The sequence below is a fragment of the Rhinolophus sinicus genome, linkage group LG03 (genome assembly GCF_036562045.2).
Source record: "Rhinolophus sinicus isolate RSC01 linkage group LG03, ASM3656204v1, whole genome shotgun sequence".
NCBI classification, from domain to species: domain Eukaryota; kingdom Metazoa; phylum Chordata; class Mammalia; order Chiroptera; family Rhinolophidae; genus Rhinolophus; species Rhinolophus sinicus.
In genome coordinates, this window is record NC_133753.1 from 21745975 (window position 1) to 21765731 (window position 19757).

Consider the following 19757-nt stretch of genomic DNA (forward strand, 5'->3'; position numbering starts at 1 on the left):
GAATAAAGAAGAGCAAAGCACAAAAGTCTAAATAGTTTACTTTCCTTGTCTCCCTAAGCAGAAGTTTAAATTTGTGCAAAGTACTCTACCTGTATCTGACAAAGAAAGTGCCTGAACAGAAACTTTTATTAATTGCCTTATCTGTAAAGTGAAGAGGAATGATAAATACAGTAAAGGACTCAAATACAGGAGTCTCCTCCCCCTTTCCCGTGGGGATATGTTCCAAGACCCCCAGCGGATACCTGAAACCACACATAATACCAAACCCTGTGTATACTGGTTTTTTCCTCTACATACATACCTACAATAAAGTTTAATTTATAAATTAATTTATAAATTAGGCACAGCAAGAGATAACAATAACTAATAATAAAATAGACCAATTTTAACAACATACTATAATAAAATTTATGTGAATGTGGTCACTGGTTTCAGGGGACCCCTTGCTGAAGTCTGCCTATAGGCTCAGTGCTTTCTAGAGTAATGCTCTGCCATCAGTCAGAACACGTTTTCTGTTCATATCCTCCACCCACAAATTTAATGCATTTCCCATCTTAACTAAGCACTTATCACACACGGTGGCCATAACTTACACAAGACTAGCACAAATGTCTTTTTCTTCACAAGTTCACAGATAGAAGATTCGTTCTTACCATAGATCTTAGCAACATCAGTATATGATTTTTTTCTTTCCTTACTAAGTAAGGAACTTGCACCATTTTACTTAAAGGATGTACTTTATTGGCTTCTCTTTGGCATATCTGAATTACCAGTGTCACTACTCTTGTACTTTGGGGCCATTATTAGGTAAAATGAGTGTGTCTTGAACACCAGCACGGTGATACTATGACAGTGAATCTGATAACCGAGGTGGCCACTAAGTGACTAATGGGCGGGTAACACGTGCAGCATGGATTCACTAGACAAAGGGATGATTCGTGTCCTGGCTAGATGGAGCAGGACAGTGGGAGATCTCATCACGCTGCTCAGCACCGCCTGCAAGCTAAAATTCATGGGTTGTTTATTGAATTGTTTATTTCTGGAATTTTTAATATTTTTGGACGGGTAACTAAAACTACAGAAAGCAAACCACGGATAAAAGGGGACTGCTGTAATTTTATTGGAAGACTTAGAGATGCATCAATAAAACTCATATAGGTAATGTTTTAACTGAATTTTTATTTTGCTTATTTAACTGCTTCATATTTTATTTTGCCGCAATCCTGTGGGTTATGATAAGTTTAAGTAGCAGACCATGGATTAGTCACTCAGTTGACAACAAACCAAAAGAGAAGGATCTTAACACAGTTTAAAAAGGAGGATTTGGGAGCAACAAGTGTTGAGCTGGAATTAAAAAAAGAATGCAGTTCGTAGCTTGAAAATAATAGTTACCATGGTTAGTAGCAGAAACTTACTGTTGCGTATTGTTTTACTTATTGTTTTTGTAGCTTCGGACAGTCGGCCATCTTTCTCCTGGGTGGCCTCAAAAGGGATGAAGCCCCAACAGCCATGTTTATGCACAGCGGCGACATCATGGTGATGTCCGGGTCCAGCCGCCTGTTGAACCATGCAGTCCCAAAGGTCCTTCCAAGTCCCGAGGGGAAGAGCCTGCCTTGCTGCCTAGAGACGCCTCTCCCAGCTGTCCTCCCCAGAGACTCAGTGGCGGAGCCCTGTTCTGTGGAGGACTGGAAGGTGTGTGCCAGCTACTTGGAAACTGCTCGTGTTAATATGACTGTCCGACAAGTACTGGCTACCGACCAGGACTTCCCCTTGGAACTCAGGGAGGAGAATAAAAGAGACATCACCGCAGAAGGTTTCTGTCATCTGGATGACAAGAACAGCCCAGTAAAACGAGCTCGGTTAAACCCTGACAGCTGAGACTGAGGGAGCCCATTCTTTTACTCGGGCAGGTGTTACAGGAAGCGGCCCTGCTATTTCGTGTTGCCATAGACTTTAGCACCAAGACAGGCCAAAAACAGAGACAGGAAAAAACTTGTCATTGATCACACTGTTGCCTTGGAACCCATTCTGAAGAGTAAACTGATAAAGAATAAACTGACTTCTCACCTACAGTAGTGCCTAAGCAGGACTGGATCAGAGAAGTGTTTGGCATGGTCCAGTCCTGCTTAGGCACTAATGTAGGTGAGAAGTCCAAGGAGGTGTGACATTCCACAGTGGCCTTCTCAGCTCTGCCAGTACCTCTGAGGGAGGTAGAAGTGAGTTTCCCTGACTGTGGAGTCTCTAAATACCTCAGACAGGGTTCAAGAGAAAGAAAATGCCCCTCCCACCACCCCATCTAGTGGTTTTGTGATAAGATTGTGGTTCCCTGAACCAATCGGTAGGACACATTCTTAATTCTTCCAATCAACATCAAATCTTTTGATCTTCTCTCCCATTTTTTTCTGGCCTTCACAGAATTCTATATACATATGACAATGGAACTGGAAATCTTATCCCCTAGAAATTAATCACAGCTCTCTCTTGCCTAAAAGGTGACTATACAGAGGGTGCCAAAAACATGTATACACATTTTAAGAAAGGAAAAAACTGTATTAAAATTGTAATGCTCAATATATACTGATAACAGAAGATGAATACAAGTCATGTGTGTACATCTTTTTGGCGCCACTGGTATATAAACCCAAGGAAAGGGAATAGTAGTTTCTCCAGATGTCTTTTAGGTCCCTAAACTCTTACTGTTGGCTTTTTAATGTAATTTTTATTGTTAGAAAGGAAACGAACCAAGGATGTTCTGTACCTGTTTTCTCCATGAATAAACTTACTCGATTTTAAATTAAAGATTTGTATCTGTCTTTGAGGGTTGTGTATCTGGGATTAGTTTTTTCCTATTTCTACTTGCTATATTGTGCTTGCTGTTGAACCCCTCTGGCTGCTTCTACCCTACACCATCCTGCCCTGCCCCCAGTATTCTTTCTTATTTTAGTTTCAGGTGTACAAAACAATGTAATAGATATTTACACCCCTCACAAAGTGATAACACCCCCCAATCTACCACCCCTCTGACATCGTATATAACTGTTACAATTCCATTGACTCTATTCCCTATGCTGTACTCCACATCCCATGACTATATATACATATGTTTAATTGTAGTTGACATTCAGTATTATTCATCTTCAGCTTCAAGTGTGTAGCGCAGTGGTCAGGCATCTACACAGTCTATGAAGTGGTCTCCCCAATAAGTCCAGTGCCCATCTGTCACCCTCACATAATCTTTACAACATTATTGACTATATTCCCCATACTGTATTTCATACCCTCTTGGTTATATTGTGACTACTAATTTGTACTTTCTAATCCCTTTACCTTCTCCTCCATCCCCAACCCCTCCCATCTAACAACCATCAGTTATTTTCCCTATGTCTGTGAGTCGATTTCGGTTCTGTTTTCTCACTCTGTTCTCTAGATTCCACATATAAATGAGACCAACCATATTTGTCTTTCTCAGTCTGACTTATTTCACATAGAATGATGTTCTCTAGGTCCATCCATGTTGTTGCAAATGGTAAGATTTCATTCTTTCTTATGGCTGCGTAATACTTCATTGTATAAATGTACCACAGTTTCTTTATCCAATCATCTGTCGATGGGCATTTTGGTTGTTTCCATGTCTTGGCTATTGTGAATAGTGCTGCAGTAAACATGGGTGCATATATTTTTTTGAATTAGTGTTTTGGATTTCTTTGGCTAGATACCCAGGAATTGCTGGGTCATAAGGTAGTTCCATTTTCAATTTTTTGAGGTACCTCCGTGCTGTTTTCCATAGTGGCTGCACCAATCTGCAATCCCACCAAGTGCACAAGGGTTCCCTTTTCTCCACATCCTCGCCAGCACCTGTTGTTTGTTGATTTATTGATGACAGCCATTCTGACTGGAGTGAAGTGGTATCTCATTGTGGTTTTTATTTGCATTTCTCTAATGTTTAGTGACATTGAGCATTTCTTCTTATGTCTATTGGCCATCTGTATGTCCTCCTTAGAGAAATGTCTCTTCATGTCCTCTGCCCATTTTTTAATGGGGTTGTTTGTTTTTTTGGTGTTGAGTTGTATGAGTTTTTTTAATAAATTTTGGATATTAGCCCCTTATTAAATGTATCCACGGCAAATATCTTCTCGCATTCAGTAGGATGTCTTTTTGTTTTATTGATGGTTTCCTTTGCTGTGAAAAACTTTTTAGTTTGATGTAATCCCATATGTTTATTTCTTCTGTTGCTTCCCTTGCCCAAGGGGATATATTGATAAAAATATTACTAAGGGTAATGTCTGCAAATTTACTTCCCATATTTTCTTCTAGAGGTTTATCATTTCGGATTTTACATTTAAGTCTTTAATCCATTTTGAATTTATTCTTGTATTCAAAGAATACAAGAAAAGAAGGTGGTCCAGCTTCATTTTTTTGCATGTGTCTGTCCAGTTTTCCCAGCACCATTTATTAAATAGACTGTCTTTACCCCAGTAAATTCTTGCTTCCATTGTCATAGATTAATTGACCATATAGGCATGGATTTATTTCTGGGCTCTCTGTTCTGTTCCATTGATCTATGGGTCTGTTTTTATGCCAATACCATGCTGTTTTGATTACTGTAGCCTTGTAGTATGATTTGATGTCCGGTAGCATAATATCTCCCACTTTGTTTTTATTTCTCAAGATTGCCATGGCTATTCGGGATCGTTTATGGTTCCATATAAATTTTAGTAGTATATGTTCTAGTTCTGTGGAAATCATCATTGGTACTTTGATAGGGATTGCTTTGAATCTGTGTATTTCCTTAGGTAGTATAGAGATTTTAACTATATTAATTCTTCCTATCTGTGAGCATGGTATATGTTTCCATTTATTTGTATCTTCTTTAATTTCTCTCTTCAATGTCTTACAATTTTTTGAGAACAGGTCTTTTACTTCCTTGGTTAAATTTATTCCTAAGTATTTTATTGTTTTCGAAACATTTGTAAATGCAATTGTTTTCTTAATTTCTTCTTCTGGTAGTTATTGGTATATATAAATGCAACTGATTTCTGAATATTTATTTTGTATCTTGCTACTTTACTAAATTCATTTATCAGTTTTCACAGTTTTTTGGTGGAATCTTTGGGGTTCTCTCTGTATACAAGTAGTATCGTGTCATCTGCAAATAATGACAATTTTACTTCCTCCTTTCCAATTTGGATGCCTTTTATTTCTTTTTTTTTTCTTTTTCTTTTCTTTGTCTGATTGCTGTGGCTAGAACTTCCAGAACTATGTTGAATAACAGTGGTGAAAGTGGGCAACCTTGCCTTATTCCTGATCTTATAGGGAATGCTTTTAGCGTTTTTCCATTGAGTATGATGTTAGCTGCGGATTTAGCATATCTTTTTTTTTTTTATGGTAGACAGCTTGAAAATGCATGAAGCACCAAGTTTTCATCTTTGTACCCCCACCAACTCAACTCCCTATACCTTGAGCTAAGTTACTTTACATTTCTCTGGACCTCAGTTTCCTCATTCATAAAAATGAAGATAATATTTACTACCACCTTCCTAGAGGCATATTGATATTTCAAATGATAATGGGAATTTAGTACTCCTTTCTAGAAACATGATGTGCCAATAATTTACTACTATTTGGACCTTAGAAACATCCTAGCTTACTTGTGTGGATGACTAGCTGGAAGCCACTTTGATACCTGCTGCTTATGACATGATTTGCTGAATTTCATTTCCCCTCTTTCCTGCCTTTTTGTTCTAATGAGCATTGAATATTGAGGTCATGCCTTAATCCTTGGTAGGTGTTTTTTTTAAGGAATAAAAATAGAGTCATCCCTTTTGTGTAATTAGGTTCTAAAATTAGTACATGCTAAGAAAACTTTATATAAATTACCACTGGGAAAAAAAATCCCTTAAATTTTCCATAATACACATTATCTGTGAGCAACTGGAAACCAATATCCTATTTAATAATTCCAACAGTCATTAAAGCAGATTGCTCTTTATTCCGTTGAATATCATATAAAGGTGTTGGCTTATGTTTAGGGGCAATGTACAAAACAATCATATTTGAACTGTAAACTCATACTCCGTGAAATGAGGTATGTATGCTGTCAGAAGCATGTGGAAAAACTGAGGCCAGCCAAGAGACCAGCAGATTCCTCTCTCAGCCCAGGCTCCCTCAGTGGCTATGCTCATTGAGTCGGGGGATGAGCGGAATTGTTTGCACAATTAAATTCTCTCATTTTTATTTATATTTATTTTTGTGAGGCGCATATAGTTGAAGATGTATGTAATGCAACTCTACTTTGACAGTAAGCAGAAAATTATGCAGTTCAGGAAAAAGGAAACATTGGCGATTTTTCTACATTTACATGAGCATGATCCCCTGAGGTTTTAGCTGTCTACTAGTCTTTTTCTGAGGGGTCATCAAAGCATGACCTGCCTCCTGTTTTTGTACTGCCCACAGACTAGGAATATACATTTCTAAACGGTTGGGGTAGAAAGATCAAAAGAAGAGTAATAATTTGTAACACATGAAAATGATATGAAATTCAAATTTGTGCCCATAAATAAAGTTTTATCGGAACACAGCCACACTAATTTATTTACAGATTATCTGTGGCTGCTTTCATTCTAGAATGGCAAAGTTGAGTCATTCGAACAGAGACCAGGTAGCCTACAAAGCCTAAAAGATACGATCTGGCCTCTTACAGAAAACATTTGCCAACACCAGAAAAGGAAACTAGACCCTTAGAAAGGAACCTGAAACGAGGAGACAGGACTATGGGTAAGATTTTCTTTTTTCTTCTTTATTATTTTACACTAAAAATGCCAGAGTATATTCATTATGATCTAGGATGTATGTAGTATCATGAATGGAGTTACAAATGTTAGGCCTGGGGAAATTGGCGCTCTAATGCTCTGCCAGTGGCAATGTAAATTGCTATAACCTCTAAAGTTTCGTATATTAATGTGTAATTCTACATGCCAGTTTGACCAGGGCAGTCCTGAATTATGTCCCCTTTTCCTCTCAGAAGTGATCTGGTTTGATGATAAATTATATGGTTATCCTCATTATGTTTTAAAATGTATACCCTTTGACTCAATACATTTGACTTCTAGGAATTTAGTCTAGGAGCTGAGTCTAAAAAAGTAATTAGAGCTGTCCACAAGATTTTTGTGTAAGCATGCTTATAATATTTAAAGTTTGAAATAAGCTCAATATCCAGCAACAAGGAGTTGTTTGATTAAATTCATGTATTCGTTCAGTAACGGTTTTTGAGCATTGTTCTTTGTAAGAGGCACTGTTCTTTGCTCAAAGTACCTGCCTTTGTGCTACTTATATCCGAGTGGGTTATAACATGCCTATGCAGTGGAAAACTGTGGCTAGTAAAAGTCATGGTAATGGAAGAACAGGAAGAAATACGAGAAAATACATACTATTAAAGGAGAAAATCCAATGATGATACCACACATAAGTAGCCTAAATGTGCATAGAATGTTTACATATTTTTTTTTAACTGGAAGGATAGGTGTACCAAATGTGAATGATGATGGGACTATAGTTGCTTATTTTATTTATGATTGTTTTTGTATTTCTGATTTTTTTCTTTTTACATTGAAAATCTTTTTACATCATTTTTTTAAAAAGAATAAATATTTGGTTTTTTTAAAGAAATGCTCTTTGACCTGAAATTCTCCCTCTACCTAAAATTTGTTAGAATGCAAATTTAACAAAAGGGGCTTGTTTGATGAATTTATTTTATGCAATAATATATAGTCACTATCAATCATTTTTTAGAGATATATTTAATAATTGGAGGAAATGCTCAATATATTAACTGGGATAAACAGCACGTGTGGCATTTTACCTGTTTTTTGTGTGAACACTGTGTATGTACACAGAAAAGGCTGGAGGCTTCTCATATTTTTATATCTTCCAGATTTGCTATGGCGAGCATAAATTGCTCTTTTGAAAGAGGTCTTTGTGATGCTTTTGAAAGGGTCAAGTGAGGCCCACGCTGAGGTTAGCAGCAGCGGCTCTGTAAAGTGTCCACTCACCTTTCTAAATGTGTGCCCTCATCAGTTCCATTCCAGTCTGAGGCCTTTTCAGTCTCTCTGATCTTCCAATTGCTTTAAACTGTCCGGCTCAGGTGGATTTTCTCATTGCTCTTCGCTTATTATTTCAGTAGAGCCTCTTGCCTATTTCTAGCGCCTACATTAGGGTTTTCATAGAAGGATTGCAGGCCCTCAGTGAGCTAAGTCTGAACAGAACAGACTTAGCAGGACTTGGATCGTCAGGTTCTAATTTTCTCAAATCCTTTTTCAGTAAGATAAACTGGTCTTATTCCTTTTTTCGTTTCCCTTAATCTAAAAGGTTGGTTTATTAGAGTAGGAAGAAAAAATAAAACCCTAATACCCTAGGTAGATTTGACTAAGGCAAATTAGAATGGTAATGAGGCAGAAAGGAGCCACAGGAATGATTATTGATCTTTGCACCAAGGGCTGGAGCAGCTAGGCAGGAGAGACACCTTCCCTCTTTCTTTCTGTTTCAAAGGATACATTGGAAAAAAGCAATGCCAATGTAGTTTCTTAGCCTGGGTAGTACATTTTTATTGACATTTTTGATCAACTATCCTACCCAAATTTGAACCCTCATGGAAATGAGTTTGTTGGCTCTCAATTCATTTTATTGGTAAAACAAATTCTTAATAAGGTCAAATGATATAGTAGATGGAATGTGAAATAGAGTGGTTATCAGAAAAGCTAAATTTTAACATTCCCAATATTTACCAGTGTGACCTTGAACAAATCACTCAACTAAGCCTCAACCTTTTTGAGCCCCAGTTTGCTCATCTGTAAGGAGGTTTGACCAAGTAATCCTGTGTTACCTACCAGCTCTGCAATGCTATATTTCTAAAATGAGAAATTAATCTCAGAGTTTGGGTAAACAGCAAGCAAAGCTATCCCATGGGAAAAATTTCTGGTATGGAAATCAAGTGTTAAGGAAAGGAAAGGAAAACCAAACTGGAACAACTCAAGAAAACAAAACAAATAGCCAGTAAACATGTGAAAAGATGCTAACCTCACTAGTAGTTAAGGAAATGTAGTTTAAAGCAGTGAGATATAAATTTGTACTTGTTCATTTGACAAAATTAAAGAGATTATTATCTTTTGATTCCTGTCACTCATACCCTACTTCTAATCCCAGTAAATCTTGTCTCTACCTTCACAGTAGCCAGAACCTAACCACTTCCATTCAGCTCACTGTTGCTGCTCTGGCCCCAAGCTACTGTCATCTCTCAACTGGATCATTGCAATGGCCTCTGACTCCGTCCACGCTGACCCCATTCCCTACCCCCATAGTTCATTCTTAACATAGTAGCCTGAGTGGGGCTGTGAATACTTCAGGAGATCCTGTCAGTCTTGTGCTCAAAACAGGCCAATATCACTCCTCTTGATTAAAGCCAAAGTCCTTTCAGTTGCCAACAAATGCCTACCCAATCTGACCCCCCCATTTCCTCTTGGTCCTCCCACCAACTCTGTACAAGCCACACTGGCCTCCTTGCTGCACCTCTGAAGAGACCGAGCACATTCCTACCCCCAGCCTTTGCACTGGGCTGTTTTGTTTCCTTTGCCTAGAACACTTTCCTCAAAATTCACACTCACTTCCTTCCAGGAAGGCTCAAACATCACCTGGGTAAGGCCTTCCTTGACTACCCTATTCCACATCTCAATCCCGCTGGCATTCCTAATTTTCTTTACCATACTCAATTTTTTCATAGCATTTATGACAAAATTCTACATAATTTACTAAAGAAGGAAATAATCCTTTTTAAGAAAATAGAAATGATGAATAATTATTCATTGTTTCCCTCCACTAGACTGTAAGTGCCACAAGGCAGAGATGTGCCTCGGTTTCCAGAACAGTGCCTGACACATAGTACTTGCTCAATATATATGTGTTGAATGAATGATATCCAGTGTTGATGGGCTGTGTGAAAATGGGTACTTATTCACTACTTTGGAAATGTAATTGATAAAGCTATTATATGCTCGGTGTTTAGCTACATTTTGACCCAGCAATTCTACTTCTAGGTATCTTCCCTTAAAGGGTCACAATGATATGTGCAAAAATATGTTCGTTACCAGTGTTGTTCATAATAGTGGAAAACTAATACAATCCAAATGTTAACCAGTAGGGAAGGAGTTAATTGAATTATGGTTCTTACACACTATGGAATATTAGTAACCGTGCAGCCCTTTGCCATAATGGATTGACTTGAAAAGGGCTCCAAGATACACTGGTTATTGAAAAACATGAAATTGCAAAATTATATGTACAGTGTAAAAGCTATGTAAAATTATTGCATATATATATATATATATATATATATATATATATATATATATATATATAAAAGGGCAATGTAAAACTAAATACTGTCATCTGTGTACGCACATACATGTTTGTAAATACATGGGGGAAAAGATACATCCAAATTTAACAGTGGGGAAGAGAGATTGGGAGGTGGTAGAAGGGACTTTTTACTCTATAGGCTTTGTGTTGTCCGATTTATAAAATTTTATAAGAACATATTTAGGCATTACTTACATAAATTTTTAAAATTATGCATAGCAAACCTTATAAAGACTCATACGCAGTAATAAAAAGAAGGAAATTCGTCTTTCTCCAAACTCTCTGGAAGTACCCTATTATGAATAAGATCTGGTACTGTGTTAGGTGATGTAGAAAGCAGCCAATTTAGCTGCTACTACGGAAGCTTTAGTTCTGGTTTCTGAGTTGACGTCTACAGGTTTAGCTAGCGGATGTGTGATCATACCTATCCAGGCAAGAGAATCAGCCTCCATTGTGTTTTTGCATATCCTAAGCTCAGGTAGCTTGCTGTTCCTAGAAACCTTGTTCTACCTCTGCCATGAAAATACCGGTTGTGGGCTTTGGTTGCTGGGGCCATAAGGTCCACCTTAAGGTTGAACCAATTTGTGTTGGCCACAGTCCCCTGAAAAGAACTACTGCACTCTAGGGACATGGCTGGGCAGATAGTGTTGAAGTCCACATGGCCCTAAGATTTATTATTTCTGTTAGTTCTCTGGTAAGGGCAAGAGAGAGGAGAGGTGAACTCTTTTTGGCACACTGGTGGGTGTGTGTACATGGGTACATTTCCTGGGTGCACTGTGTGTTCCCTTTTATTAGGTGGTAACTGTCTGTCCCCAAAGTCAGATTAGGCCTGCAAGTGTGCCCGGCCAGTGGATGGCCACTTCCCTTAGTTCCCATCAGCAGTAATCAAGCACTTCCTGAAAGCCAGCCGATAGAGGCCCTAGAGACTTTGCGTCTTCATTTTTAAGAGGCACTCAAGAACAAGGCTCCAGTCTCAACAGCTGGAAAAGAGGGAACAAACCGTCTGCTAGGTTTCTGGCTGTGGAAGATTTTCCTCTTATCTCTGAAGACCATCGTGCCATGTCTGTGTCATTAACCAACGACTGCTTTTGAAGGGATCACAAGGTAGGAGTGCCTACAAAGATAAAGGAAACATCAGCCTTATGCTGTCAGGCAGGCAATAGCCCTTGTTATTTCTTCATCCTGCAACTACTGAGCATCTATGAATTGTGAGTCACCGTGTTTTGTGCATGCGACAGGCATTGTTCCTGCCTGCAGGGCAGGTCCTACAGTGAGTGGAGAAAACACCTACATAAACAGGCTCTAAACTATGCTGTGATGGGCCAAGTACAAGGTGTGATGGGAGAGGCGCTTAACCCAGAGCTGGTAGGGAAAGGCTTCCCGTAGGAAGTGACATTAAAGCTGACCTGGCCTGAGCTAGAGACAGCTTCACTCCCTTCCTGTTTGGCTCAAGGCCGCTGGTTACTGTTTCATTGGTCGTCTGGGAATAAAAGTATCTGGAAAGTTTTGAGGACTTTTTCAAACCTTAATAGTTTATGATTCTGCGTGACACACATGAAGAGATGCATTTATTTTGTTCAAAGGCCTTAGCAATGTCTGCTATTATATCTTTTGTTCACTCTATTATCTGTATCCTCCAAAGAGTAAGCTCCCTAAGGGCAGACTTTTTCTGTCCTGTTCACTGATATTTGCCCGACACCTGGAGTAACTGCTCAATAAAACATTATTGGATGATCAAAGAAGGTTTTCTTTGTCACACTCCTAGCATGACATTGCATATCACAAAAGTCCTTTGCAAACAGGTGCAGGAAGTTACCAAGCATCCTTCTGCACATGCACATGGCCAAGCAGCCTTTTCTGAGGGATTGATTCACTCCTTACCCTGAGTGGGAATGTAGCTAGAAAAGGCACGTCCGGCATCATCCGCCACACCCTATCCACGGATTCCTCATGCCTTAATATGGGCTTATTCCAGTACAAGACACAAACCTATGGAATCACAAAAATGAACCAAGGGCAGGAAGTTGCACCCAGCCTCGCTGTGAACCAGAAGCAGGAAGGACGTCGGGACCACAGCAACTGCCACCTCTCCCACCTCCACTCCCTCTCTGGTCTTAACTTCCCTCTGTGTGTTTTCGTCCATCTGACTATGGACCCGCTGCTGATTTCTCTTACACAGGGCTGCCTCCAAGTGGCCCCTTCAGCCCCTGACCTTCCAGGTTGGTTGCGCATATAGATAATTAACCCAAATGCAAACTGCTGGAAGAGAATCAGCTCGGTATTCTTTGGGTCAGTGGTCTACTCCCAGTCCAGTCAGCTGTGACCAGGGAAGCAGGGGTACTTTTCTCTTCGAAACCAAAGGAAGGACAATGAGTAGAAGGAAAGGAAATGATAAGTTGAAGAAATGATTAGCATCTCTATTGACATTCATTGTACAATTTTCCTTCTAGAATGAAGTGCTGGCGAATGTTAACCCCAGATCACTGGACCAGAAGATAATAAAAGTGAGGCCTGTCCATGGCTCTCTCCAACCCCCTTCACCAGAGGCTACTCCCAGACACCCCCCAAAACAAAATTTATCAGTGTCCCAACCACATCTCCCCCGCTTATCACCTCTTGGGCTTTGTGGAAAGGTTGGAGATGAGGGTGAGGCATCTGGGGCCCCCACAGTCCCATTGCTTTGGAGACCAGAGGCAACTGAAGCGCTTTCAGGCAGAAAAAATATAATTTAAGGGCTTGGCATCTGGCTGGGAGCAGAGAGCTGTGTTGCCATGGCAATGCCTTGCTTCATTTAACAGTAGCATATCCCTGAGTTTGGTCACATCCACACTCGGGCACATATAGCACCCTGGCAGCAGCCCCCACGACACGCACACACGTACCTCCGGCAGAAATGCTGCAGAAGCAAAGCTCATTCCTGTGCCTTGCTCCCCATTGCAGACACCCACACCCATCCCCTTTCCTGCAACACCGCGTCCAATCATGTAGAGATCCAAGAGCACCCCCAGACAGCACAGCGCTCCAGGGAACTGCGAGTGCTATCTGAGCGCAAACCCTGTGACAGGCCCGCAGAGAAGCCTGCTGGGGCCATATGCTTTTCCAATGTTCCTAACACAGCAGGACCTCCATCTCCCTTTATAAATCTCCTTGGTCTGTCATCTCCATGCCTCTAACTATCAATGCCCAGGAGACTAGGAGGAGAGGAGCAGTGGTGTCCTGGTACACAAATGCTTCTCTGCTTTCTTTGAGAGGGTAGGAGTTAGGCCAAAACCCTGCAGGTACTTACCCCAAGGCCCCTACGCACCTACTGATGCTGTGCTTCTGCCCCTCCCTTAACTCAGGCAGTAGTGGACAGGATGCATCCGAGCAGGGAGACACCGAGGCTCCAGGATGTTCACTGCAACGCTACTTGGAGCAGTGAAAAATCGGAAATAGCCTAACTGTCCGTTAACGAGGAGTAAGTAAGTAACTCGTGGTACATGTGCACAATGAAATACTCTGTAGTGATTTAAAAGAGGTCTGTAATCTGTATATATTCACATGAAAATATGAAAGTGTGAGCCCACTTACGTGTTTTACCTTTACATACTTATATGCACATGGATATTTATCGTGTGTGGGAAGAGGAAGATCAAGAGAGGGAGGATGGACACTGTCTCAGTTACCGTTTGCTGCATAACAACCCCCCTAAAACCAGGAACTTAAAACAATGAAAACATAGCACTGTGTTTTCTGATTCTGTGGGCTGACTAGGTAACTCCTCTGCTGGGTTCTCCTGAGCTCACCGACGCAGCTGCATTCCGTTGGTGATGGCTGCCCGCTGGGCTGCCTCAGTCTGCCTGGCCTCTTCCTCCAGGGTGCTAGACGGGCTTCCTTATGTGGTATCCTAGGCAGCATTCCCAGGTGATGAAAGCAGAAGCAGCAAGACCTTTGAAGGCCAAGGCTGTGGCCCTCCACCAACCTGCCACAGTCTCATTCTATTGGTCAGCACAGGTCAAAGGTCAGCCCAGGCTCAAGGGATGAAATAGACTCCACCTCTTGATGAGGTGAATGGCCAAGTGACATTGTAAAGGGCGTATGTATAGGGATGGAAAGACTTTGTGCCTTTAAACAACCAAGGGCATCTCTCACTTTTTACTCTGTGTAATTCGTACTTTGTGTTCATGTGTTACTCGAGTAACCGTGCAAAAACTAAGTAAAAGGGTGACTCTAAGAGACATGTGAAAGTGATGAGCAACTTGTTGACACCTAATTCAGAAAAGTCAAAGATGACCTCAAGGTTACTAGTCTGGAATCCTAAATGATGGCAAGCTTCTTTGTTAACTGTGAGGAAATGGAGACTGGAATATCCAAGGCTCGAGATGTGACAATATTAATAGTGAGTCAGTGGGCAAGAAGTATGAATATTCAAGAAAGCGAAGGAAGAAAATATAAATATTTCACTAGATTCCCAGTGATAAGAAATAAATGTAGTCAGACTTTGAAATAGCTGGACATATGAAATATTTATACATATTATTACTGAGCTATCAAAACAGATGACAGGATTTTCCTTTCTCTTCAGGCTCTCTGCCATCGCTTGCTAGTTGTTAAGTAATTTCCAACCACATTCCCACCCATCAAATGGAATGCTTCTCCCTGATGCAGTCTTTGTGGAAAAAGAGTGTTGATTTCACATTTCATACGATATTCCTGTAAAGATGGTTTGGTCCACCGGCCTTGGTGATTTAACCACCCAACACCCCCAAAGGCTAGGACAAAGAGGGCCAGCTAAAGAGAAAATAAAACCTGAGTCTCAAAATGACAAGTGTGAAGCATGGCGATTCCCAGCATGAGCAGAGCATTGTGCAAAGCGTCCAGTTAGCAAAGTTCCCAGGACACAGGGAGAGGCAGAAGAATGAGACTATTAGGAAGACGCCAGCGATGGAGAAGTCGTCTGGGGTGCCAACCCCACAGGGAAAACAGGTCACATGCATGCGAAAGAACCACAGAGACCTTCCCTTTCATTTTATTTTTTAGAAGCAAGAAAGTTCCACCCCCAAGAGGAATTACGCTCATCTCTTCAGGAGGTTGTCAAAGAACTTGTGGGTCTTTCTTAAAACCACCGAGCCCTCAACAAAGGAAAAGGAACTTGCTGTCTCGCACAAGAAGCCAGTCAAGAGCAGGAGAAGAAGTCGTTCAGTGGCTTGTATTGAAAACCCACTATTTGCTAGGCTCTGTGCTGGACGTTGTGTGTAAAGACAAAAATAATCCAAGATCCTTTTCCTCAAGATGTGGGGGAAAGGGGACACATCCGTGGGCCCCTCTTTTAACCACGTCCCTCCCCTGGAGGCAGTTTGCCCCCAGGCCCGAGGGCAATGCCTACCCAGACCCTAGACGGCTCTGAACACTCAGGAGCCCAGACTTCTCTTCCCAAATGGCCCAGCCTGCTCCCTGGGCTGGTGGAGTCCTCGCCATCAGGTCCAGTGTATGCACCCCTGCACCGATGGTGGCTATTTGCAGGCATGTGGAGAAAACTTGGTCACAGAAGCTGGGGTGTCCACACACTCTGTGTGGGCCAGAGGCAGAGATAGGAGGAGGAGGATGAGCGAGGAGGGAGAGGCAGAGGTCAGTTGTTAGATGCGTGGAGGTCAGGAGTCCCTCAGCACATCAGGGGCATTTCTTTTCTTCCTAACTTGCCAGTGCCCTTGTTTACAATCTAGCAAGTCTGTCTCAGGCGGCGTGAAGGCAATGGGAGTCGGATTTGGCTGCCTCCGTGGTGCCCCCTCAGCAGCATGCTGTGTAGTGCTACTTCTGAGCCCAGGCATCCCTCTAGTGACCAGTCCGGGGAAAACAACCAGAGGCTCTGGGCGGATATTTTTTCCAGAACCTACTTTCCAAAACAACATATCTGATCCTGTTCTTTGCTTAGAAACCTCAAAAACGAGGCTAGCCGACATTTACAGGCCACTCAGAGCCACACACACACACACACACACACACACACACACAACCACAGACCCCACCTACGCCCACTGCCCTGCTTCCCTACAGAACACACACTTGTGTTTGAGTCATGACAAACAACTTACTCTTCACCAGCACACCCTATATTTCATGCCTCTCTTCCTTTGCTGGCAATAAACTGCCCGCCTTTGTACAACAACCGAACTCTTACTCCTGCCTAAAGACCTGCTTCATGCTTCTTGGTGGCTTTCTCTGGCCCCCTGTGGGAGAACCCATGTCCCCGCGCAGGGCTCCCCGACCACTTTTATGCAGGATTGTAGCCACGCTGATTGAGCACTTGGTGCCAGGCCCTCCGCTGACAGTTCTAGAGGCATTGTCTCATTTAATCCTCACAATAACCTTAAAAGCCAGGCACTGTTATCATCCCCATTTTACAGATGAGGAAACTGAGAGGAGAGGGGCTCATCGTGTGCCCATAGTCACACGGACAGCAAGTGAAAGAGCACTGTGGTCACAAGTGCCCTCTTGACCACCAAGCCACCTCCTTAACTGCGGTTCTTAGACAGATGTCCTTGTTTCCCCCTGAGAGCTCCTCCAGAGAGAAGAAGCCTGTTTTCTTGTCTCTGAGTCCTCAGCATGGAACACGCTGACCCCGTGACTGGGGCCTGGACAGCCCTCAGTCTATTTTCTGAACTAAATGGCAAAACAGGAAGGGTTGGCGTTGCATACCATGCTTTTTCTCAGGTCCTTTGGTTCTGAACCCTGATTCTAAATCTCCCTTCTAAGGCTAAAAATCTTGCTCCTGACTCAGACCCACAGAATCTTAACAAGGGAGGACAGAAGCTTTGGACAATCTTTCAGTGTAAAGATTAAGTAAGAGTAAGAAATCGGGTATAACTTTGTGCTGGTGGCCAAAATCACTAATCCTCAATCCCCCATCTCTAAATTAATTCACCCCAAACTGGCCAGGACTGGCAGGGTTTGTGCTGACACACCCAGCTGTTCCTGAAGGACTGTCTGCCCCCCTGAAGACGGCCTCCCCGACCTGCGCCCACAATCCCTCTGTCTTCCTTCACTGGACAGGACGAGCCACCAGCCCTTCTCCCTGCTTTCTTTCTGCCACCTTCCTGCCTGGCTTCTGTACTCATTTAGGCAGCAATCATTAGATAACCTCTGTTTTGTTCACCTGGAGTGTTCAAGTTACTAGGCTGCATTCATTTCTTCCTCTTTTCCTTCAAAATGGAAATACAGAATGTTATTTTTTCTTCCAGCTTATGAAAATAATGTGTCTTATTGTAAAAGCTGCCAACACATAAATGTTTAAGCTGGGAAGTAAAAGTTGCCAGTCATGCCTCTACAACAAGATAATCACTGTTTTCAATTTGGCTTATAGCATTCCCATTGTGTGTGAGTGTGTCTGTGTGTGTGTGTGTGTGTGTGTGTGTGTGTGTGTGTGAGTTCATTTTAATCTGTATCATAAATGAAGATGTCTCTTTGGTGGTGATTTTATTCCAGCAGTCCTAATTTAAATGATAGTGCCGCTGCAAGGTTCTTGGCAAGAACCATCCAGATTCACCCCAACAGAATTCCCTAATTTCAGTTGGGGAAGACTAAGAATAGAGGATATTGGAACCTTTAGTTCCACTAGATTCCTGAGGTCCTGATACAGACTGGTCATAAAGGTCTCCGTATAAAGTGGCCTGTACTAAACCATAGAAGGTCTTCTATTATTTCCTCAGAGCAAGGCTCCTGCTTACTTACTCCTATTACCAAAACTAAGGGAGCCCATTTCCCCCCATAATAATGAAATGCTGCTCTCAGGTAATTTGCTACCTGAGTAAAGGTCTGGGAGGAGGGAGGGAGAGAGTGGTCACTGCAGCAGCAGGCATGCATTCATTCCACGGGCATTTACTGAGGAGCTAATACATGGTTCCCTGTCCAGAGGAGCTCACAGGCCAGGGAATAATCCCTCTCCTCCACAGTGTGGCACAGGTATCTACAAAAGGTAAGATGCCAGACATGCGTAAAGCAATAATTATGTGCTGATTTACACTGCCAAACAGGAGAGATGGATGCATATAAACCAGGAAAGCAGTTTCATCATTTTCTAATAAGACATTAAAAATTTCACTGGATTGACCAGCGGCTTGTTTACCAATCAGCATCTCTTCCTGTGGGTTTATGATTACAAATGAAAATAATAATGTATAAATATTAATGATAACAATGGCAGTTACTTTTTGCTGAGTGCATGCTACATGCTAGGTACTCTGTAGAGCATTTTATCTTTATTTTCTCATGTAACTCTCTCTACATTGCTGTGCAGTGGGTACTGTTTTTGTCCTCACTTTTAAGTCGGGGACTCAGGATTCAAACCCAGTTCTGCCTGCCTCCAAGACCCAACCTCTGAATTTTCCACCTGTCCTGCCTCTCCTCCCATCTGGGAAACCAGATTGCAATCTGGACTCAGAACAAGTGGCGTTAGGTGGAGACTCAAACACTACTCAGAAGTAACTGGGCCCCTTTGGAGCCAGTCTCAATGCAAGCAATGTACTACAAAGAAAGCACAAATCTGACACCAAAAGCGCCAATGCTGAAAGTTTCTTTTCCTGAAGGTTTTATGAAAAGAAGAGTGAAGAGGTTACAGATCACAGAACTTTCTAAATATACCATCTCAGCATCTCTGTCTTTTCCCCGGGTCCCTCTCCCTCTAGCAGCTGTCTGCATCCCTTTCCTCCTTCCTCTCTGCCCCATCCCACATTCCCTCCTGGGGAACTCCTCCTCTACTCCTGTCCAGCTTTCCCCTCCCTCCTCCAAGACCTTTACTGTCAAGTTGCCAGTCATGCCTCTACAACAAGATAATCACTGTTTTCAATTTGGCTTATAGCATTCCCATTATGTGTGAGTGTGTCTGTATCTCAGAGATTACAGATTGATCACCCCAAGCACAGCCTACAAAAAGTGTTTTGTTTGGCCTGTATTTCAGAATTTTAAATTAGTGCCAGTGTTTACACCCAGCAGATTACACATACATATTTGGTTTGCAACTTTGAAAAATTTTTTTATATGTAGCAACAGCTGCTATAAGTGCTACAAGTTTATCAGTCTCCTCCCTTCCCTGCAGCCTCCTAGTCATGAACTTGAGGGTCAATTGCGGTTTGTCATCCTTTTTTCATCGCTAACCATATCGGCCTGATCCCCTCAGGTATTGGAATTTCCGATCCCTCTCTATTGTTGTATTTGGATACCAGGACATGATAACCAGTCACCCAGGCTTTGGAACAGTCCTTGGAGTGGATTTTCCTGCCATGATTTTCTTGACCATTTAGGAAGACAGTAGTTCTACACTGGTTCTTACTGGAAATTCCAGGCCTGTGCACCTTCTCCAAGTGGGTGCAGCTCTG

General features: G+C 41.8%; 1 protein-coding gene across 5 annotated transcripts in view; it reads left to right on the plus strand.

Moving 5' to 3' along the window:
* ALKBH1 (alkB homolog 1, histone H2A dioxygenase) overlaps positions 1–17785 on the plus strand; it is a 39226-nt gene extending 21441 nt beyond the window's left edge. Inside the window, exons 6-8 of one of the 5 annotated variants that reach the window (XM_074327140.1) lie at positions 1449–1692; positions 13749–13868; positions 14972–17785. In XM_074327140.1, the coding sequence (XP_074183241.1) occupies positions 1449–1692; positions 13749–13847 (343 nt within the window). In that variant the 3' untranslated portion in view covers positions 13848–13868; positions 14972–17785. The other 4 variants (XM_074327142.1, XM_074327139.1, XM_074327141.1 and 1 more) reach the window with 4 other exon arrangements.
* The last annotated feature ends 1972 nt before the right edge of the window (positions 17786–19757 follow it).